The 24,799-nt window shown below is 38.5% G+C and overlaps 1 protein-coding gene across 3 annotated transcripts in view; it reads right to left on the bottom strand.

Annotated features, from left to right (window-relative positions):
• Nucleotides 1-24,799, bottom strand: part of STX3 (syntaxin 3) — a 580,698-nt gene that overhangs the window by 185,449 nt on the left and 370,450 nt on the right. For all 3 annotated transcript variants that reach the window (XM_044084003.1, XM_044084001.1, XM_044084002.1), the window contains exon 2: nt 17,631-17,708. In XM_044084003.1, coding sequence (XP_043939938.1) covers nt 17,631-17,708 — 78 coding nt within the window. The remainder of the gene's footprint in view (nt 1-17,630; nt 17,709-24,799) is intronic.

Genomic DNA, 24,799 nt, shown 5'->3' with positions numbered 1-24,799 from the left:
AGTAACTTGCATGCATGCATGATATTGTGGAAGGTGAAGGAAAAGCAAGTAACTCATGCAAGGAAACAACAGTACAGTGTAGCATTCCTGAGCAAATAGTGGGAAGCAAAGAAACAATATGGAGAGATACACAATACAGATGTAATTATAAACACCATTAAAGAAGTAAAACATTAAGCAATTCTGCATCAGTAATGTTTAATCAGGATGACCGCTGCTGGGATAATAAGTCATAAAGGCAAACAAAGTAAATAAAATGAACTTGGAAAACAACAGGACTTATTCACATTTGCTGTACCAGAGGCCACCTAAACATACACTGTGGTAATGATCTACATTCCCCCCGCTTACTAGTACAGTTTATGTATCTACCATACTAAGCAGTATGCATGTTCACCTTACTCAGTGTAACTGCCATATTATACTAGGAGTCATTTAACAACAAAGGTTAGCACAAATAGCCAAAGTTCCAGTAGTAGTAGGAGCAAGTGGGCTAATAAAAAAAGAATCTGCAAGCATGTTTAGATATGTTACAAATAAAAGTAATCCTTTAAGAACTGCAAAAAGAGTCAATTCTGGATGCATTGTGGGTGCTGAGAACAGCACTTGGATCAAAAATCAAAGACTGAAGTAAAACTCATTTCATGAACTTTAATTATGCCCTGACTTAGGATTGAGGCCCATTCCCATCAAGGCATTTAAAAACCTAAGCATTTAGAGAAATTAAAACAAAGCCTTGTCAAATGTATTAGAAAAATTTGTACTTTAACAAAACATTGCTTGTTCACCAGACCAAGTCTAGTTTGAAAAATAATCTGTCCTTGACCAAGTAATTTCAAGTAAATACTTTCGAAACAAAAGGATACCCCGACCATTGTCCAGTGGATCACACCTGAAGTAAAACTAACAGTAAAAGTCATAATACAGTGTAGAAAAAAATAGAGTTAGTCAATACAAGGGATATTTTGTAAAATTAAAAAACAATAACCAAATCTTCACATTATAAAACAAGGCATAATGTTTACCATGAGTAGATCCAAATTGACAACCTCTTTCTACTTCATTTAGTTTAATAAATACAACATATACTTCCATCCTATTCACATACACAACCATACATACAATCCTTTCAGCTGCCAGCCCCTTCTTCATAAGTACTATCATATCAGGTTAAAACTTCTACAGAGCAATATGTTTCAGCCTTCCTTCACATTCAGGATAATTAGTAATGGAGAATGTAGACATCTGTGCTGTATCTGTGCAGTAACAAACCGTAACCAAGACTTGGTTTAAAGCTATAGAAAGTACTCCGGAAGTGCAAAGCTACAGTGCCTTTGACATATTTAGATCAACAACAGCACAGACTTCCCATACTCTGGAACAAACTACCTATATATATCAAACAAAGCTCCTCATTAGCACTCTTTAAGAAAACTCTTGATGATTGGATGGGAAATAGGAAATTCACCCCGGGGATCACCTCTGTGGCTCTGCTCGACAGAGGCACAGGAAAATAATTTTCTTGGGTGGCGAAAGCCAGGGTACCTTTTTGGCTAGGCTTATATAGACCCTAGGGCCAATAGCCTAGTACCTACCTATGAACCTATAAAACCACATATAACCTATTAAAATATTCCTGGTTATGCGAAAGCAGGAGTTAATGGTTTATCCCCTAAATTTATCTATATTTGTAACTCATTTCTATTCCCCTTTACTGGCATTTTCAACTTCTTCCTGACTACAAATTGTTTTCCAGGTTTATGGAAAGTAGCAATTCTTGTCTTTCTGTTTAAATGCCCAAATACTGGGTCTCCAAATCATGTATAAGTCTTCTTATTACTGCCACTCACATGGAAAGTTCTAGAAAGAACATTTTCAGGATAGTTAACTTTCTGTCCCAGATATGAACTCTTAAATGAAGCTCAACAAGGGCTCCACGAGGTCATATCATATCTACAGAACTATGATAAATTGCAAACATCATCTATATGGCCACAAATAAAGGTGAATATGCAAGGGCTGTGTTTTGGGGAATCATCAAGGCAGTCATTTCCTTCTCCTAATCCATCCTAATGTCTATGAGAAGGGTCCCTACACTGACTTCTGCTATACACTTTAATAAAGTAATTCACTGACTTTTTTGCACCCTTCACTGAAAAAATTATGTTATGTAAATTCTAACTCCTGCAGTGCCTAGGGCTAATTCCAGTATTAGTATGAGCAAGATGGGTAAAAAAATAAAAATTATTTTAAAGTGTACTTAAATACATTACCAACAAAATGTAAACAAAAATAAATAAAACAAAGGTGTTAAGAATGTGCAGTGCTCTGGATGTGGATTAGCAATGTTCAGGAACATCTGCTGAAGGATGCGACATTACCCATCTTCAAGCACCACTGTAGACAGACAGGATGCAGCTTCCCTCAACACACAGGTGGACAGGATTCGATGAACCCTCACCCACCTGGAGGGGGCGCACTACTACCAGAAGCATTACCAAGGAGGGGAAATAAACGTTCTATAAACTGCACGCCATAACTCTGGACATCTGAAAAGAAGATCTGGCAGATGGATTCAGTTTTTACAAATCTGGTTCTATGCTCAGCTCATTTTACCTGTCTCCATGTACTGTGGCTGTTCTTGCTGTACCCTGCAGCAAGCAGACCTTACAAGTCACCATCTTCTCCTTCAGTTATGAATGATGCTCATCCATAATAACGCTAGCCAAAAGGGATATTTTTTTGTTTGTTCTCTCCACTGTAACTGTTTATGTGCCGCATACCACTGTAAAAATATGTCTCCTGTAATTTGTGTGTATACTGATCATGTCTAAATAACTAAATGTTTCTGTAATTTTTCTTTGTGGAGCTTTTCTCCCTGGGCCTCTGCTGAAAAAAGGCCTTTTTGGCTCAGTCAGACACCCCTGGTTAACAAATGTAAAATAAAATAAAATAAAATAAAAATAATACAAGCACCTAAAGCATGCTTCGGGCCTAAATAACTGAAGGAGGCATAATGAAATGAAAACCGAAAACATGATGAGACATTATGACAGCAACATCCACTTGTATGTCAGAGTCCTAAGGAGTGTCTCAGGAATGATCCCATATTTGATGGCGACATTAGGAAAAGTTAGTGTTGAGAACAGTCCTGGAAAAGATGTTTTAAGTCTATGTGTGTGTATTTGTATCAGAAAATATTGAAAGCTCAAAAGCTTTGACATAGGCTCCAATTCCGCCAAGAATATGGGGGTAATCAAATCATCTTGTGGTTGGTTGTGGTATACATATGGCTTAGGATCTGGACACAGAATGTCACAATAATGCAACAAGATTCTTACACTGGGGATTGTGTAAACACTACAACATACATGTTGCTGACAAGAAATGGAAACACAAACCACAAAGAATTAGTGAAAATGAAGTACTGATCACATGGGATCATACAAAACAACAGTCAGCAAAGTGGAAAAAAGAAAGCGATAAACGTAATCAAATAAAGAAATGCAAAGGTACCATTAATCACTAAAACAGCTATACTGAGTGATTATAGCATCCTGCGTACTGACAGACAAAGTTGTAAAACACCAGGATATGCAAGCAGAATGAAGAAAATCTGCAGTAAAACAACTGGATAATTCTAGTATTAATAGAAGCAACACTGCTAAAATCAAAAACAAAAAAATAATAATAAAATAATTTTGAAGTGCACTTAAATACATTACCAACACATGTAATCCATATGAGCCACAAAAGGAGACAACTGTGAGCATATTACAAATGCTGAGAAGAGTACTTCTACAAAACAAATCAATGAAGCGATACTAATTTCATGACCTTTAAAAGTACCTTGACTTACAAATTATGTTATATTCCTGTCATGATATTAGAAATCCTAAACATCTTAAGAAATTTAAGAGGGATTGTGCAAGATATTTTTCCCATGGTTCTAGCCTTTTCAGTGGTTATAGGTTCATAAGTTCATAGGTAGGTACTAGGCTATTGGCCCTAGGGCCTATATAAGCCTAGCCAAAAAATGTACCCTGGCTTTCACCACCCAAGAAAATTATTTTCCTGTGCCCCTGTCGAGCAGTGCCACAGAAGTGATCCCTGGGGTGAATTTCCCATTTCCCATCCAATCATCAAGATTTTTCTTGAAGAGTGCTAATGAGGAGCTCTGTTTAACATAGATAGTCTGTTCCAGAGTATGGGAAGTCTCTGGGACAGGAATCTATCCCTCCAGCATGTTCTGGTTATTGTGGTGACAATGACAGTAATTTGATTCATAAAACCAAATTGTGTTACTAATAGACCCACAGAAAAGCAACATCCTGCACTGTTTCTTTAACAGACTAGGCACAATATTTCTGCTTAGCCTATCCCAGCTCCTCTGAGGGACAGTGGTGCCCAAGATATGCTGCCTGCTCCACTGTAATGGTAGGGAGTGATTTAAAAAAAAATTTTGTCAGGACTGTGCAGCTGGACACTTTAGCATAGAGAAGGTGCTTGCATTGGCTGGTAAACTGCTGTATCAATCCCAAAGCAAAGACTGCATGAGATTGTGGAAGCAGGTTAGTCTGTACCACAGGGAAAGTGGAACAAGCAGGATTTTGCTACAGGAAAAGTTTGCTTTTTTAATATTTGTCACTGATGATGTTGCTTAGCTGTGTAATGCTGGGGTAACATCAACATAACAGGAAGTGACTATTCTCTTCCAATGTTAAGACAACTGTTTTAACACAGTTGTGGTACTATAACGTCTCAATGTAACCAACCCAAATACACTTATTAGATTGTAAATGGAAGATTCATATGCACCCCATACTTTTCAGCTTCAAGTTTATTAAGGTGTTGTATCACAAAATACTGTTTACCCAAAATAAAAGCAATAAATTAAGTATGCAAACATATAAAGGAAATCAAAACATCCTAGGCTGTATTCTGCACCATCTCCAGCAAGAACTAACTTTGCCACTGAGCACCCTATTCAACCATAGCCTAAATACAGGCTTCATTCCAGCAGAGTGGAGAACTGCCACTGTCATCACCTTGCACAAAGGTGGTGCCACTACTGATTTGGGAAACTATTGCCTCATTAGCTTGACAAGCCTGATATGTAAAGCCATGAAACATATTATTATTAATCACATAAACAAGGACATAGGCAATCTCCAAGCACTTGATCCCACCCAGTTCAGATTCGTCAAGGGCAGATCTTGCCTGTTGAACCTGGTTGACTTCTTTGAGACTGTCACCAAGGCCCTGGATGAGGGAAAGTCAGTACATACAGCTTACGTTGACTTCGCCAAGGCCTTTGACACAACCCCCCTGTTAGAAAAATACGTAATAGTAATATGCATGCTTAGTGCATTTGAGATTTAAAAGGGTTAATGCATTTATTCTGTTCACACTGCATGAATCTGCACAGCTATTAGAAACTTAACAAGAAGCATTTTATTTCTGCTAATGTCATGAAAATAATAAGTATTTCATTTCTGCTAATGTCATGAAAATAACAAGAGACAATTCATTTCTGCTAATGTCATGAAACTTAACAAAGGGATATTCATTTCTGCTTATGCCATGAGAAAACATGCAGCTGCTAGAAGCTATTGATAAAGAAAACAATAGATGCTTGAAAGTTTAAACCATAGTCAGCATTACTTGTACTAAAGCTAGAAATGTACCTTGAATCTAGACAAAATGTAACACATGTATTAGAACAGTACAATAGAAGAATTGAAAAGTTGAAATGGACTGAAGTAAGCCCAAGGCCGGGTTGTTTTTCTCAAAATGTTTTGCAGAACAGCAGGTAATTTAACTTGGTCAGCAATAAGTCTAGCAACATTTTTCTGTAGAACATACAGAAAGCTGTGTCTAACTATGTCAGCAATAGAATGGTAACATTTTCTGTGTGACAGGAAGAGAACTGTATAAAAATAACATACTAATCACCAATGATTCAGACAAATCTTGTGCCTACATGCTTTGTCTCCTTGCTGTAAGTAATAAAGGGTGCCTTGCTTGAACCTAACATGAATTGGTCTTTGAAGTTTTTTCCTTTGACACCCCCACTCGGGCATCTTTGAAAAGCTAACTCTACTTGGCATAAATCCCTATCTCGTCAGGTGGGTGGCCAGCTGGCCAACCGATAGGACCCACAAGGTCAAAAATAGGGACCACCACCTCTGACAGCAGACCTGTTACTAGTGGTGTTCCCCAGGGATCTGTCCTGGGACCCCCCTACTCTTTGGCATCTACTTCTCAGAGGTCCATGTAAAGACAAAGGGCCTGTGGCTGGCCAGGTTTGCGGATGACTAAGTTGGGTGCTGTCACTGATTCCCCAAATTATGTTAACATACTGCAAGAGGGTCTCATAGCAACAAATGACTGGTGCCAAAGTCAAGGCCTTAAGTTAAACACAAAAAAAAATGTATTATCGTACCATTCGGCAAAAACACAGCCCCTGCTGATTACCATATCAATGGCAACCCCCTTAGCATACAACCTGTGGTGAGAGACCTGGGTACTCAGGTTGACAACAATCTCACATTCAACCATCATGTAGTGGCAGTGGTCAGAAAAGCCTTTTACTTGGTTCATCTCATAAGTAAAGGGATTGCATCCAGAAAAAAGAAGGTTATTACCTCTCTGTAATACTCCCTCATTAGGCCTATAATTGAGTATAACACCCCATTTGGTATGTACCTCTCCAAACACCTGCGCCAACTGGAAAGACCACAGAAATACCTCACAAAGAGAATCCATGGCCTCCAACACCTGTCCTATGTGGACAGGCTCAAATTACTGTCATTCTACTCGGTATCGCACAGATTGCTCACAAGTGATCTGTGTCTCACCTACAAGGCAATATCAGACCCTGCCCTACTAAAGATGCTCCATTTCCGTAAGTCTAACTCCTCGTTCTTATCCACTCAAAAGGCCTAAATCTAATAAGCTACATCAACAAAACCTGCTAGAGAGACAGATTTGTCTCCCAGATGCTGCCCTATCTCTGGAATAGACTTCCCATACATGTCAAACAGAGTATCTCCCTGACCCTCTTCAAGCTCAACCTTGATGAGTGTTTGGGAAACCACAAATTTGTCCCGAGGGTTCCATCTTTGTCCCTCACTGACAGGGGTGACAGGTGCTGACTGAAGTTTCTTTTTTAGGGGATAAACTCTTGGCTAGGCTTGTAAGAGCCCCAGAGCCATTAGCTTAGTAACCTCCTATGAACAATTACTCACCGTACTGAGGCAATACACGATGGACTAAGATCACATATTAGTTCATTTTAAATAGAAACCGGTAATAGTTTTACGAATGATACTGGTGGTTTCATAAAATTCAGTGTTTTTATCTATTTGTTTACCAGGTAAGCCCACTGGATTCTATTGTCTATTTTCAAAGGTGACCTAGACCATTGTCTGGTTAAATGACTTGCTCAGCCACACAACAGGCAAACTCGGGTAGAATGAATAAAGCCCTGTACCATGTACAGGAAGAAGCTCATTAACAGCCCCGAGCTTTAGTCCTCAGTACAAAAGCTCAGTATCCTGAACTAAAGCCTGACACAGCTGCAAGATGTGGCTTCGCAATTTGAAGTACTCTATTCTGGAGAAAGATACTGACATTTACAAATAATTTCTTCAGATGAAGGATTTAAAGGACATGAAGGAAGAAATGGACTCACTCATTTTTGATTTGTACCAAACCTCTACAGGGGCTGAGGTAGTGAAGGCTAGTTTAGCTGCACTTCAAACCCACATGATTCCCCATAAGATACTATTAAAGAACTGGTGTCTTATCTGCCAAAGCAGTAATATGGCAAGAGTTTTATAGTCTACTTTGGTAGGAAGGGAGATCAGCAGAGACCATACCTCTCAACCTCGCTGAGCAAGAAATCTGGACCAAGCCATAAATAAAAGAGGGGTAAAGGTCCAAAAATAGGGACAAATTTTATTACTCCTACAAACTTAGAAATCTGATAGAATCACAGGTTTTGCATTAGCATGAATTTTCTGAAGGATATGAAGTCTGAAACTTAAATGCCTTTCATTATTTTCTAACTTCAATCTTTTACCACTAATTTGCAAGAAAACCACAATTTATGAAAAATGGACTAAAAATATGAGGTCAAACTCTGGACATTCAGCAAAAATCTGTACAGCTGAGAGGTATGGCAGAGACCTGCACCCATGTTCAAAAAGGGTAGACTTGGATAGCTGTGATAATTCAAGCTCTTCTCCTTCAAAGTTTGTGACTCAAGATTGTTAAGCTATTCTTTGAAAACTAGTGCTCATGCTTGATAACTTCTAAGATGACCTCAGAGATGGCAAACCTCTGCACCTCGATTAGTACTAATGTAAGCATTGGTTTTAATGTCAGCTAAGATCCCCCTGACACAAAAAGGAAAAAGACTCTCTTTCCCAATTAGTAGAAGTCAACAAAATTGCTGTGCCAGCATCTGGCTGAGAAAGCTCTTGGAGTCTATGAGTAAGGGCACTTTCTTCAATGATTTCACCATCATTTGAAAAACTTTCCTTACTTTCTTCAGTTTGCCCTGCTGGACCTTGTATTTTTCTTTTGACTTTGTCTCCAAACCTTTAGCCTTTCATGGGAGAACTGAATCAAACATTTCTGACCCTGTATTTTGAAGGCTTGACACCTTACACTGCTTAACACTGTTTACTATTGTGGTCAGACCCAGAAACTCAACCAGCATTTTGAATGACCATCTTTAGGCATTGTAATCACATTTACATAAACATTTGCAAATTAAAAAAAAAAACTTTTTAAGAAAACATGCCAAAGATAGCCACTAAAATGAAACCTACCTTGCAATACAGTAACAAAATATCTCAGCCAAGCAGGAGATGTGTACTTCATTAAATAAGAAGTAAAGAGGATGGCACAATGGTTAAGGTGTTTACCATGGAGACACAAGGTGCAGGGTTTGATTCTCACATGGGGTAATTGGCTAGGCTTAAAATGGCCAACAAAGGCAATAAGCCTAGTACTAATCTATGAACCTATGAACCTTTCTATTTGTAATTACATCAATGGAGATGAGCAGAAACCTTTCTTGGCTTATGCAGGGGGGAAAACTGTCGCTGTTGTAACAGCTTCAGGTAGCTGGGGAATCAAGGTACAGTGAAGTGAGATAGCCCAAATGTTATGATGTACTGTTACACTGCCTGCTCTCGAAAGACGATTAAATACACCAGTCGCATTTTTTAATTATTTTTTGGCAAGATAATGAGGATACAATTAAGGCTTGAATTTCTACATATCACAATCTCACTAAGGGTCATTGACTATACACTTATTGGATATTGTAGAACCCCCTTCCACATCAGCAAGTAAACTGGAAGAATTTTTAAATAAACTTTGGGAACCTCACAAACAAAACACAATTACAATGAGGAATTTCAACTATCCTAAAGTAGAATGGGTAAATTGCTTCAATAATAATGATTTCATACACCTAAAAAACTCTGGATGCAAAAATAATTTAGAAAAAATAGTTAAGAGAGCAACTGGGGATAACAGTAACCTCAAATGTATGTTAACAAACATTGGGGTTTCATGCAGTCAACTAGAAGTCATCTGCTCCATTATAAATTCTAGCCATTAGAGCATTACTTTCAAATTAAAAGCAAGGTTCAAAAAAACATTTAGGATGGTGACTCATCTTAGACTTACCTTCACCTAACCAGACGGGGGGGGGGGGCACATGTCAAAAGGGTGTTGGTCTGAGAGAGAACAGACCAATAAAAAGTAAAAGTAAACAACTAAATATATCTTCATACAATGTAAAGAAGCAAATTACCCATTAGAAAATTTAACATGAATGATTGGGCTACACTCCTTAACATCCCACTTAAACCACGCAACATACTATAAATAATGTCCACAATGTCACTAATGACTATATTCAGAGATATTCCAAACTGACTAAGATACAGGGAATTTCTAAAAGTAAATCCATGTGATAGAACAGTAAACTGAACAAGACATACAACAAGCTGAAAATATACTACTTAGCCTTCAGAATAATTTATAGCCTAAAGAACAAGTCTAGTTTAAATAAAATTTAGAAGGTGCTGACAAGATCCATCAACTGTACTGTAATCTATTCAAATTAACCTAATCTCAAAGAAAACAACAAAGTCCTCCTTATGTACATCAGGAAATATAATGGAAATTAAAAATGAAAACACTTTTGCCAAAAAGATTTTCAAACCACAAAAACTTTCTGATAGCCTATAAATAACTTCAACAATTTCACATCTCCCAGAGAAAGACGAGTCATATACACACAAATATTAAATTTACCATCAGAGAAAATATAACCAAGACAGTAATCAAAATTGCAAACAGAAGCTCTCTCCGTCCAATAACTATATGTTAACTTCCATCACTACTCCTCTACTCTTAAAAATTAGATAGGCAGCAAAGTCTGTCTGCAAGTACTAATGGGCCCCCAGCTGACATCAGACCTTCACAACTGTAGGTCAAGTCTTAATCGTGACTTGTACAGTTTTTAATCAATGATAGATCATCATGATCATCATCACCACCCCCCCTTTTCACCCCATTTTCTACATGAGGTTGTGGTGGCATGTCAACTGTCACCATCCTTGATTCAATATCACTCTCCTACCTTCTTGGACAGTGATGTCCAACTATCATAGATCTTCTCTCACACAATCCATCCAGCTCTTTGCGGGATGCCCTCGTTTCCTCTCAACTTCTTCCCATCTCTCCCAAATCTTCTTCACCAGATTGTTTTCTGCTTTTCTGCACATGTATCCAAACCACCATAACCTGTTCTATGACTTTCTCTCCAGTTGGGACTACTTTGGCTTCTGCCCTGAAGTCCTCATTTCTTCATTTGTCCCATAGTGTGCATCCTACTACCAATCTAAGGCACTTCATCTCCATCACCTCTAGCTTCATCCACTGTTCTGCCTTTACTGCCCAGGTTTCTGTACCATACAGTAGTACTGGTTGAACCACTGTTTTGTACACCATACTTTTCAGCTTCTTTGGCATTCTTCAGTCATATACTACCCCTGACACACTGTGCCAGTTGGCTGAAGCCCCTTGAATTCTAGCTTTGACCTCCTCATTCAGACTTCTCATCTCCTCAACCAACTGTCCCAGATACGTGAAGCTAAACTGTTAACTTTATTTTCTATCGCAATTCTCAGCTTTTTCTGACTTCCCACAATTGCTGTCATTACAACTGTTTTACATGTTTTCAGTTTCATCCCATATGCTTTCAGTTTTACATTCCATTCCCCTATCTTTTATAAAATTCTTGAGCATATTTGCTGTGACCTCATCTGAGCCTAATGCTTTTCCTGACTTCATTTTCTTTAGCTGAACAGCTGAAACGGTTTATTCTGGTACCTCGGCTACAAATAGCCTTCAAAGGAATAACCATTCAAACTTCTTACACCTTTTTATAATAAAAGCCAAATTGCTCATTAAACAATTAAGCAATGCACTGATGAAACAATTTAATATGACAAGGAATCTTGAACTTAAAGTTTAAAGAGAACATGCATCAGAAAGCATTAGTGAACCACAGGAAAACCTTTAATACACAAAACGTCAGCTAAAAATCCGGATTTTGGAATATATGGGGGATATTAGAAACCGTAGGATGGAAAGTCCAATTTCTGTACATTTTAATATTGTTCATAATGGTGTTTTGGACTCTCTATTTTTTTGTGCACTAGCTAGGCCTGATGTCTATAATGCTAGTAATTTCATACAGAAGTTATTGAATTTAGAAAGTAGATTCATTTTAATGTTTGGTACTTTAAAACCCAAAGGGTTGAATTTGGAAATAAATATTACTATTTAAATATTTTGTTATTTATCAAATATTTAATTATTTAACTGTTCAACCTGGGGTTATATGGTAGGGCATTATAGCATACTATTTATGTATGTTGTTCATCTTTTCTATACTTGTGTATTAAAGGTTTTCCTGTGGTTCACTAATGCTTTCTGATGCATGTTCTCTTTAAACTTTAAGTTCAAGATTCCTTGTCATATTAAATTGTTTCATCAGTGCATTGCTTAATTGTTTAATGAGCAATTTGGCTTTTATTATAAAAAGGTGTAAGAAGTTTGAATGGTTATTCCTTTGAAGGCTATTTGTAGCCGAGGTACCAGAATAAACCGTTTCAGCTGTTCAGCTCCAGTGCCTGGTGGTTTTTTGTTTGCTGCTTTTTTCTGGTTTTCATTATTTATCGTGGACCTAGGAGCTGATTTTTTACTATGGCTAATTTAGCTATGAATGGAGATGTTTTTCAGTTTGCCAACTTGTTAAAAGAGAGGGATGATAAGTTGGCTCATTTTGATCCATGGACTGTTACTGGCGATGGAAATCTTGATAAAAGGTTTGCTGAATTGAGAAAGTTAAGGGTAAAAAGAGACTTCACTTTTTTATGATACACGCTTGTTAGAAAAATATGTGAGTTTATTCATTACACCTAGAGGGCTTTGGGTGGATAAACTACCTGCTTTTAAGTTTACTAATGAAGAAAGTGATTTTCTGGAAGAATGGAAAGCTGCTTCCTTACAATGTACATTAAAGCTGGCTGAAAATTCTTATAAAACGCAACCGTAGAAGTTTGGGGCTGATCCAATCACAAATTGCAGAGGTGGAGGAGAGTTTATCAAAAGAATTTTGCACCGAGATGTTTTTGGCGACTATGAAAGAACTTAATGCTGACATTGTCAAAATATAAGCTGAGGTGATTTCAAGACAAAAGAACAAGTTAAATAGGGACATTAATGACTTTAAAAATGATGCAGTATATTTGTGGCAACGTAAGCGTAAGAATGGTATCTCCCGAACTGGAAACGCTGAGGGCAGCTCCAGAAGTGGTAGAGATTCATCTGTTTCTTCGTCGGATACAGGCGTGAGCAGAAAAAGTGTATCTTTCGAAAGAGTGGATGTAATGGAAGACGCTGGTGTGCAATCCGAGGCAGAAGAACAAACAAGATGGAATTTTCGTCGGGGAAGCAAGCGGAAGTCGAGGAACAAGGGTCGCAATAGAAGATACTGAAGGAAGGACTGGTTTTGTGTTAGGCACATCCTTTTCCAGGTCGGGACATTTTGCTTCTGCTCATACTGACATTAACGCTATGCAGATTGTGAATTTAAGTGATTTGGTATTAACTTGTGATATGGAGCAAGTATTGTTTAAAGGTAATAAGTTTGTTCCTACTAAAATACCTGCATTGGCCGACTTGTTGTTTGATGCCAAACGTTTTTGTCGAAAATTATTTCTAAAAGTATATTTTGAAGCAAAGAGTTCTGAGAATGCTGTGAAGCTAGCAAGTTGTGTTGACATTAGTGTTACTAGTAATGGTCATTCTGATAGTAATGCAGAAGCTATTCATAGCAGTAACTGTTTGGATGTGTCTTGTACTTCTTTTGATTCCCTTTTGGATCTTTCAATTTATGATTATGATTCACAAAGTCCTGCATTTGTGGATTTGGCTGTTTCTGAATGTGACTGTGAATCTTTTGAAAGTGGTGTAGATTCCGGGCGTTTCATTACTGGGTATGGTAAACTTGAGGTTCCTGTTTTACCTATTAAAAGTTCTTTTTGTCCTCCTAAAAACTCCTTTACTTTGAAAGTTTTTGAGAATGCTTTAGTCAGTAAAATAGAATGTGAATATTCTTTATTTTTGAAAAAATATGTTGAATTTAATCTCACTAAACTTGAATGGGCAGCTTTAAGAAACATGCAAAATGTTACAGATAAATATGCTTTTTGTCAGGCAGACAAGGGAGGGAACTGGGTGATTATGGATAGGTTGCATTATTTAAAAATGGTGTTTGATTTATTATCTAATGAACAGGTTTATGTTGAATTAGCTAACAATCCAATTGTAGAATTTAACACATTATTATTGGAATTGTTAGAGAAAGGGGAAAGACTAGGTTTTTTGACTGACAAGGATGTTAAAAAACTTCATATAGTTAGTCCTAGGGATCCTAGTTTTTATGCTTTGCCTAAAATACATAAAAATATGTTGGACCCTCCTGGTCGCCCGATTGTCTCTTCTTGTGGTGGATATCTTGAAAATGTTGGCATATTTTTGGATAGTCTTTTGAAAAAAGAATTGAGAAATGTGAGCTCACATATTAGTAATACTAATAAATTTTGTGAGAAGATAAAGAATTTACAGTGGGAGAATACTTTTTATTGGGCCACAGTAGATGTAAAGTCTTTATATACAAGCATTAGAACTAGGTTTGGCCTAGAGGCAATTGGTAAAATTTTGGGGGAGGGTCCTAGGACTTCCTTCATTATTTTACTTTTGGAATTCGCACTAACTCACAATTATTTTTTGTGTGAACAAAAAATATTTTTACAAAGGGAAGGGACTGCAATGGGGGCAAATTTTGCCCCCACGTATGCAATATTATTTATGTCCTATTTTGAGACCACATTTTTATATACTTTGGAATTTTTTCAAAAAAATGTGGTACTCTATTACAGGTACATTGATGATTTAATTTTTGTGTGCTCTGGTGATGTGATGAAACTTGATGATTTTGTTGGTACGTTGCATGGGAATAAATTTGGTCTGGAATTCACATATGTAGTTAATGCCCATACTATTCAGTTTCTGGATATTCTACTATATGTGGATATTAATAACAAGGTACAATTTAGACCATTTAGAAAGGACACTGCAACCAATAACTTTTTGTATGCCACCAGTGCTCATCCTATGCATTTAATTGAGTCACTTCCTTTTGGTGAATTTAAGCGCACATTTGAACATACCTCTGAAAGTGGTTTATTGGAATCTGAATTTGAGGATGTCCAAAACAGATTGGTAGCTAGAGGTTATTCCGAATTTCTAAATCAAGAATAGTATTGATAGGGTACTTAGATCTGACTTGAATGTTAGGGATGATAGTAGAACTTGTAGAAATAGGAATGTTGAGAAAACTTTTTTGAACAGTAAAAGTGAGAATAAAATATTTTTTTGTCACGAAATTTTCTCCCTTTTCTTCTACATTGAAAAATATTGTAGATTTTCTTTGGCCGATAGTTTGTCAGAATTATGAGTTTGGTAATTTATTTCCTAATAATGTCTGTTTTTCTTATGGAAGATATGCGAATTTGAAGGAAATGTTAAAGCCAAAGCGAAAAATAAGGGAGACTATTTTGTTCAATGGTACATTAAAATCAGAGGGGATGTTCAAATGTGGCAAATGTAAAGTTTGTTCGAAGGTGAAGAATTTGTCAGGTAGTTGTATTAATGGGGTAAAGTATCAGGCTACTGACAAATTTGATTGTAAATCCTGTGGGATTGTATATATTGTGGGTTGTGGTTGTATCCCCCCTAAGTATTATATAGGCCAAACAAAACGTCAGCTAAAAATCCGGATTTTGGAACATATGGGGGATATTAGAAACCGTAGGATGGAAAGTCCAATTTCTGAACATTTTAATATTGTTCATAATGGTGTTTTGGACTCTCTATTTTTTTGTGTGCTAGCTAGGCCTGATGTCTGTAATGCTAGTAATTTCATACAGAAGTTATTGAATTGAGAAAGTAGATTCATTTTAATGTTTGGTACTTTAAAACCCAAAGGGTTGAATTTGGAAATAAATATTACTATTTAAATATTTTGTTATTTATCAAATATTTAATTATTTAACTGTTCAACCTGGGGTTATATGGTAGGGCATTATAGCATACTATTTATGTATGTTGTTCATCTTTTCTATACTTGTGTATTAAAGGTTTTCCTGTGGTTCACTAATGCTTTCTGATGCATGTTCTCTTTAAACTTTAAGTTCAAGATTCCTTGTCATATTAAATTGTTTCATCAGTGCATTGCTTAATTGTTTAATGAGCAATTTGGCTTTTATTATAAAAAGGTGTAAGAAGTTTGAATGGTTATTCCTTTGAAGTCTATTTGTAGCCGAGGTACCAGAATAAACCGTTTCAGCTGTTCAGCTCCAGTGCCTGGTGGTTTTTTGTTTGCTGCTTTTTTCTGGTTTTCATTATTCATTTTCTTTAGAGCTGTCCTTACTTCTTCTAGGATTGGCTCCTCTTCATCTTTCATCATAGGCCTTGTCTGGGGCAGTACAGCTTCACTGGGGTTGGCTTCATTCAGAAGCTACTTGAAGCACTCCCTCCATTCCACAGGAAATCAAAGGTAGATGGTGAGTAGGTTGTTGCTGGCATCCTTTATGATGGGTGTCGGACTATGATCTTTATCTTTCTGTCTACTATGATCTTTATCTTTCTGTCTTTGCCTTGCAACCTGATATAGTTTTCGAGCCATCTACTGAGTCACTTTCCAGATAGTAGGTGTGTGTCTCTGATGTCTTATTCTTTGCCATTTCAACACTTCTCTAAGCCTCTTTGTTATCCAACCAGTATTCCTGCTTTGCTTGGTCTGTCTTTTCTATCTCACACTTTTTGCTGCACTAATTCTCTTTTGTTGACTTCCTGGATTTCTTGCATTCCACCAGCAGCTTTCCTCATGTTCCTTCTTCCATACCTGGCTAGGATGCATATCTGTTCTTATAGTCTTCACATATGCTGCTTCACGGCACTGACATTCTTCAATTCCACCCATTTCTTCTTCTTCCTGGGTGCTACCACCCCAAGTACTACTGTGAATTCCTGTGCTTTTTCTTCAGTCAACTTCCAGTCTTCAGTCTAGTCTTTGTTAACATCTGCCTACTGCATGCAGCTTATTGTGACATACATCAAAATGTAGAAAGTGAATTGTAGATTTTGCTTCTGTACACAAAATGTCGGTTTCTTGTTCTGCATAATATTGTCTAGTGTTCCCTTGGACCCAAAGTCATTTGCCATACGGAGGATAGTGGTACTGACAAACCTCCAACCTGTGCAGCATTTCTTTACCTAGATGATTGTATCCGAAGTCATAATCAGAAACAGAGATCAAATGAGAAGTCTGTTCTAGGAACTGGGAATTGTCATCTACATAAATCCCATCTCTAACCCACTACAGTGCATCTATATTATAGACTACTGTCTGGGCATTGTTCTGGTGTAGACATTTCTACCTCTCCAGGACTATGTAGGACTAGCAAGCCAACTTTCTTTCAGGCACAGTTAACAAGCACAGCCTGCATCACTGTTTGTGGTCTTCAGTCCCTGTGTACAGGTGCATATTCATAGGTTTGCAGGTTTTGGTATCAAACTTCAAATCTAAATTTAATATGCCTTTCAAAAATAGGAACATGTGGTGTAAATCTGAACATCGAATTAGGATAAAATGACCGTGAACCTTTCCATCTCCATGTCACGTCAACATTTATGTTTGCTGACTGCTGCCCCATTAACGGAAAAGTACCCATCATACTGACTAAAGAACCTGCAGTTACAGTACTGAAATGAAACTGCATAATCACAGAATGGTAAAGCAGTTATCTTGAAAAAAAAACAGTAACACTGTATCATATTAATAAAACAATGGTATCAAAATAATGTAAATCTGCAAAAAATAAAGACTAAAGTAACTAGTTACAGTTTACACATTCCGTTGTGCCAATGCAATAAAGTACAGTTCTGTTTGCCAAGTGGTTCCTTACCTGCTGGAAAAATTCATCCATGAAAGCACGGTTGTCAATAGCAATTTCCACATCTTCTGGGTCATCTGTGTCTAATGTCTAGTGCAAGAAAAATATCATTAATTGTATTTACTTGAAATAACTCGGGTAAAAAGATTTTACTTGACAAAATTTAATCTGACAACCAAGATAATTTCATAATGTAAGCCAAGCCCTTTGTCATCTCACAGTATTTCGTTATTTTGCTGCAGACACCTTCTTTTCATTAACTATCTGTTATGCATTTCCTTTCCCACACAAACCTGTTACTCAAAGATCCCCAGCAGGTCTCCACTAGCCTGAGAGTGAGACCTGCTTCAGATACATGGATCAGATCATTGGCAGATTATCCACACGTTCTGCACTGGGATACAGACCCAGCAGGTCACAACCTTCTATATTCTCTTCTGACCTGTCTTCCATTTCTTTGTGCTAGAACTTGAGAGGTGCTGTTGCAGCCCTGCATTTAATCTTCAACTATATTGGCCTTCTATGATACTAATGGCTAACTACACTTGGGTAGGTTGATGACAAAATGCTGCAAACAGAAAACGTTTCGTCTTCACTTGCATTAGATTATTTACATAAATGTTACAATTTGGTGTTAATGTGACTTTTATTGAAAATGCTGCATTGTGCTCAACCAATTATCCAATTAAACACATGTAGTACAATTACAAACAATTAGGGATTTTGTTTTGTTGTCAGGCTGAAAAAAGAATCACACATGATAGATAAAAATAAATATACCAAATAAAACATGCGTACAGTAATGCACTGTTAAAGGCATACCTCTTTTGCTGCTAGACATTCCTCAGCTTCTACTGCATATTCATGGCATATTATTACAAGCCTTAATGTGAAAAATACAAGATCCAGAAAATTATGGAGTTTCCTGAACTAAGAAGGTTGATTTCTCAAACTAAATGTCGTTTATCAATAGAGCATTGTGTAGAACAGCTGGCACTCACCTCTACAGTTCACAGAACAAGTCAGTGACCATTTTTCCAGCATGAAAATTCTGAGAATAAAAATACTTCTAAAGGACTTTCTAGAAACAGATAAAATCTACTCATCTGGAAAGATACTACATGTTCTTACATATTTTCCTTGCAGAAGGTAGTTCCTGCAGAAAAAATATATCCCAAGAACCCAATGTGATGACACAGTTGTCCAAAAGTAAATACTGCAGTGGAATTACCAAAAAAAAAAATATGGAAAACTCATAATTTCTTCCTAATATAAAGATACAAAGTAGTACAAAGAAAATAGCAAATGGCAGTCCAATGGCTCAGCCAATTGTAACTGCAAACCTCATAGGTAAGTACTAGGCTGAGCATTACAAACTTAAGCCACAAAAAAAAAAAATCCCTATTCAAAAGTTCCCTCCAGCCTCAAGGAGGGCAAAACAAGATAGGCCAGTGGAGAATTTGAGGCTGCCCATCAAATTATCTAGTTTTACCTTGAAGGTATTAAGTGCGCTAATCTGTCTGACATGTACTGGAATTTTGCTCCAGACATATGTTGGGATAGGAATCTATCATGCCAATAGCTTATTTTATCTGTTGATGAAGGTTTAGTTCCTTCAACTGGGTATTTCATATCCTTTGATGTTCTTCCATATCACTGTAGCAGTATTCTTCACTAAAAGGATCCCCTGTATGGCCTTAATACCAAAGTCTTAGGTTTCCAAAGAAGCTGTACATCACACGTATGTTCCCCACTCACAGCGTAGGGCATAAAGGTGACGCACAGATGCACATACCTCAGAACTTCTTTGCCACCATTCTGAATACCGTCTTCAGTCGTCAGTTTGCATGCTCCTTCATCTGTGCTGGTTATCAAGCCATTACCTGATAAGTACCCCGTTGGGGTTTTCTTCTTGTCTCTTCTTTCATTTTGTTGATTTACAAGTTTGCATGTCATCCAGAAAGGGAAAATGTTAGTGTAGTAAACAGATTCCCCATAAGAACGGTCACAAGCAGTGTCTTTTTTGTTTGGGTGCTTCTCACGACCATACTAAGGGCTCGATTTGTCAAGCATTTGTCCCCAAGACCCTACATAATTGTCTCTCCTCCAGAAAACAAAGCACATCTCACCTGCTCCTAAGGATCCCTTGCATGATTGGCAGAATTTTACCCAGAGGTTGTTTAATGCACTCATGGCCTTGAAGTTTCCAAAGGGAGTTGGACACTGCTCCCCCTTGGTCTTCTACTCTAGAGGCCTAGAGAGCAGGACTCCTGGGATAAATACTTGGATTTGGGGAAGATTCCTTGGCATACTCCTATCAGATTCCTTCTCCATTGGACTTTGATTCTGAGGAGGATGATTCCATTAGCCCAAATTCTCCCTTTGAGGAACTCTTCTAGGGATACTATCACTTGTATGATGGAATTCTTTAAATGGGATTGCTTTCAGGTTTCTAACATCTAAAAAAGGTATTATGAACTATTCCAGATGGAGTCGGCTAAGGCCTCTGCTGTCCCTCTGGTCCTGGCTGCACTGTTGGACACTAGCAGCTTCTCAGGCTCCTGATTCCCAACCTCCAGCCTCTAAAAAGCCTGACAGGTTTTATAAAGGTGCCTGATGTATTCATTTATTTTATTTATTTAACTTTTTTTTTTTTGTGGGGAAACTCCGACTGAGACAGAGCCCATTTTCAGTGGAGGCCTTCAGTGAAGCGTTCCAGCTGATTGTCTTTGGAACATGGGAGGAAACTGTAGCACCTGGAAGAAACCCAGGAGAACACAGGGTTGGACAGACTCCGCACAGAAGGCACCCCAGCTGAGAATTGAACCAGAGAACCTCTTGTTGTGAGGCAACAACACTAACTGCTGCACCACCCTCTAAGTTTTTCTATAAATGTCCTTCTGCTGACCACTCTGTTGTGCCTGCCTCTATGGACAAACCTTCTGAACTCTTGCTTTCTACTAAACTGCTTCCTTTTGATAAGGACAACAGGGCTACGCAACTGCTTGGCAAAAAGGTATATACTGCTGCTACCTTGCCCTTTCAGGCTATTAATTATCAGATCCACATGACCAGGTAGCTCTTGACACTTCTTTCTCAGGCTTCTCAGGTTGTCTCTGACCTTCCTGATTCTGAGGGGGAAGGTTTCGGCCCTGTCTATTGGGCTCCTCTTCCCAAGTGACTTGCCATTCTATTAAGTGCAGTTATGATGCAGCTGATGCTTCTTCTAGAGCTGCTGCTTTTAGTTCTGTGTTGAGGCGCGACTCTTGGCTTCACCTTCAACCTTTACCTGATTATATTAAGACTAAATTGTTGGATGTTCCCCTTGATAATAAAAACCTTGTTGGTTCTGCAGCTGCTGAGCTTTTTAAGTCACTTCAGGAAAAAGGGCAAGGCCTTGTAGGAATTGAAATAAAATTTTTATTTCTCCTATTCCTAAATTTCAGATAATTATCCCTCTGTCTGCTTTTGTTCACAGACAGTCTCACCCTCCTCCCAAAGGTAAAAAGGGTTCTAGATGGGCTCTTCCTGCCAAGTCTACTCAGACTCCCATTATTCAACAAACTCCTTTTCCAGACAAGCTAGGTTCTATCTGACTATCTGCTTCCCTCCATCCTAAGTCAGGTCCCTTTATCTCTGTCTTTCCCTGTCTCTTCGCAATTAATTATGAATCACTCAGGATCCTCGAGTTCTGCCCATCATCTGTCAGGGTTACTTCATGGTGTGGAAGTCCCTTCCTCCTTTTCTGGGCATTCCCCAACCTCCTCAAGAACTGCTGCCTTTCTTTCCAGATAAACTTCAGGGCCTTTTGTCTCAACCAACCATCCAAGCAGTTTCTGCTCCCCATGAGGGGAAGGGGTTTTACTCCAGAATATTTTTGGTTCCCAGAAAATAAGGCACCTGGAGCCCCATTCTGGACCTTTCCCAGCTTAACATTTTTCTGAAGATCCCTTCCCTTCAGATGCTGTCCCTTCAGACTCTGTTTCCTCTTCTTCTTCCTCAGGCTTTCCTGGTCCCTCTCTGGATCTCAGAGATGCTTATTTTCACATCCCTATGCATCCCTGCTTCAGGAAATATTTATGTTTCTTTTTCTTCCTTGCATTTTCAGTTATCTGCTTTGCCCCTTTGCCCTGTCTACAACCCCAATGTTTTTCATCAAATGCTTCACTCCTGTGATTGCCTTTTGCAGGATGAGGGGGATGTAAATCTTCTTACCTAGAAGACCTGTCACTCAGTCTTCCTCCACAGAGACTTTGCTTCAGCACCATCACTATGCTCTTTGCCTCTTGCAAGGCCTAGGGTTTACAATAAATTTCCAGAAATCCATCCCGAATCCTTCTCAGGATCATGTTTTTCTCGGTTGCAGGCTCCAGACTATTCCTATGCTGGCTTCCTTTGCCACCACCCAAGGCTCTTGCTCTAATTGCGTTTTTTTACTTCCTTGTTCCTTGAGTCTCAATTACAGCCAGTGAATTTCTAAAGGCTCTGGGGAATCATGACTTCCACCATTCCTATGCCAGCTCTAGCCAGATTCAATATGAAAAAGCTACAGAGGTTCCTGAAGTCAGTAGGGCTCCAACACTGTCATCCTCTAGACTTTCTAGTCCCACTTCTTCCATGCCTCACTGGTGGATTCATCAGTTTTCTCTCAACCCAGGGCTTCCTTTTCAGCCCCCAGTCCCCCCTCAGGAACTTTTTTCAGATGCCCATCACCCACACACAGGGTGGGGAGCTTTTTTGGCCCTCTCAAGGTTCAGGGGCTTTGGCCCATTCATCAGAGGTCAGACCATATCAACATGAAGGAGAGGAGAGCTCTCCTCCTTCATCTTCAGGTTTTTCATACACTTTTTCTTCCAGGGCCTCTCAAAATCTTAACAGACAATACCACAGTGATGTCATACATCAACAAGCATGGGAGGACACAATCGTACCTTCTGTGCAGACTAGTTCTTCATGTTTAGTATCTAGCTGTTCAATATCAGGTGACACTTCAGGTTGTTTATATTCCTTCAGGGAAAAACATTGTGTCAGTCTCTGAGCAGGTCCATAACACAGGCTCATGAGTGGATGCTTCACAGAAATGTGTTTGGATATTGTCCATCAGTGGGCTACTCCTCAGGTAGACCTTTTTGCCTCCCCCTCTGAACAGACAACTACCTCTTTTCTGCACCAGTGTCCCAAGTCCTCTAGCATGGTAGGTGGATGCACTTTCTTTCTTTGGAATGAGATATTTCTCACTGCCTTCCCTCTCTTTCCTCTCATACTGAGGGTCCTGCTCAAAATAGAGCAAGACTCCCTTTTGGCCCAGACAGCATTGGCTCCCTTTTCTTCTGCATCTAGCCAAGGGCAATCTCCACAAGTTACCTCACAGGGTGAACCTACTCACACAAGACAAGGGGTCTCTCATCCATCCTCACTTGTCTACTCTTCTACTGACATTATGGGTGACACGGTTTTCATCCCTTTTAGGCACATTTTTTTTCTCTGGATGTGCTTCAGGTTCTTCAGGAGGTCAGGAACAGGAAATCATGTGTGTCCAAACAGAAGAGATTTTCTATCTGGTGGCCTGCTCATAAGCAGGATCCTCCTCCTGTGGAAATTCTTCTGGTTCTCTCTTATTGTGTGAATTATCTCCATGATGGGCTGGTGCATTCTTCAGTTAAAGCTCACCTTTCAGCTATTTCTGCTTGTCTGCCATGTATTCCTCTTTTGGCTTCTAGTTTTGAGATCAAACAATTTCTTAAAGACATCCTTCATATTAGGCCTCACAGGCAACCTATTCCTACTTCCTGGGGCCTTGATTTTATTCTTGAAAAATTGCCTCAGGCTCCTTTTGAGCCTGAAGCGTCAGCTTCCTTGCAACATTGTACATGGAAGACTGTTGTTCTTTTGGCCATTACTTCAGCTAAGATGGTGTCTGAGATTAAGGCCTTTATGGCTGCTCCTCTTTTTTTGTTTTTTCATAGGGACAGGGTGTCTTCATACTAATCCTTTTATGCCCAAGGTGGTTAATGAACTGTCTCTTAATCAGTCCATTAATTTGCCCACTTTTTTTCTTCTCCTCACTCTGCTAGTGAGAAGGTTCTTCACACCTCAAATTTGCATAGACAGTTCAGGTACTATTTGGATAATACTAAAGCAATTCCCCAAAGTCTGAGCAACATTTTGTTTCTTTTCATCGCAGATCTCTAGGTCTGTCTGTTTCAAGCAAACCATTAATTCAATTAAATAGAACAATTACCGAAAGCACAATCCCTTCCATCTGGAAAGTCTCCCATACCATCCCTCTACATAAGGGTGGTACTTGTACTGAGATTTCTAACTTCTGCCCAATTGCCTTACTCTCTCCAATAGACAAAATAATGGAAAAATGCATCCACCAACAACTACTTGTCCACCTTCGTAATAACTTACTTGCTACCTGTCAGCATGGTTTCAGGCCATTTCATAGTACCACCACTGCCCTGCTATCCTTTTCTGACTGTATAAACAAACATTGTAACAAAAACTCTCTTTCTTTTGTTCTATTTATTGACCTTTCAAAAGCTTTTGACATGGTTCACCATCACCTACTTATGGACATATTAAAAGCCCTATCCCTTGACCCACAGGCATTACTTTGGTTTAAATCCTATCTAGAAAACAGACAGCAAGCAGTACTCTGGGATAATAACCTATCTCTGCACCTCCCTTTTAACATTGGAGTACCTCAGGGCTCTATTTTAGGCCCTCTTCTCTTCTCAGTTTTTATTAATGATTTAAATACCAAAATTCCACAAGCCACCTGTATACAATATGCAGATGATTCTACTTTAATATGTTCAGCTAAGTCCCTAACCTCTCTCCAGACCCTCACCCAAACATTATTTAATCTTGTTGAAAACTGGTTAATGCTACATTGCCTCCTCCTTAACCCCCCAAAAATACAATTATTGCTTTTTGCTCCTACTCAAAAGTCTCCACAATTTCACTTCATAGTAATCTCCAACAATGGAACTATCATATCTCCAGACACTACAACCCAACTCCTAGGAATTACAATAGACCACAACCTTAGCTATGATGATCATATTAATACTACTATAAAATCTGTCAACAGAAAACTAGGCTCCCTTTATAGAATCAAACCCTTCCTTACACCAGAAGCTAGAACTACTATTGCCCAAACCCACCTTATCTCT

This window comes from Protopterus annectens, chromosome 9.part0 (assembly GCF_019279795.1).
Source record: "Protopterus annectens isolate FY-2018-M chromosome 9.part0, PAN1.0, whole genome shotgun sequence".
NCBI lineage: Eukaryota > Metazoa > Chordata > Ceratodontiformes > Protopteridae > Protopterus > Protopterus annectens.
Note: the sequence above shows the minus strand (reverse complement) of the source record. Positions and strands in the feature narration are given on the sequence as shown.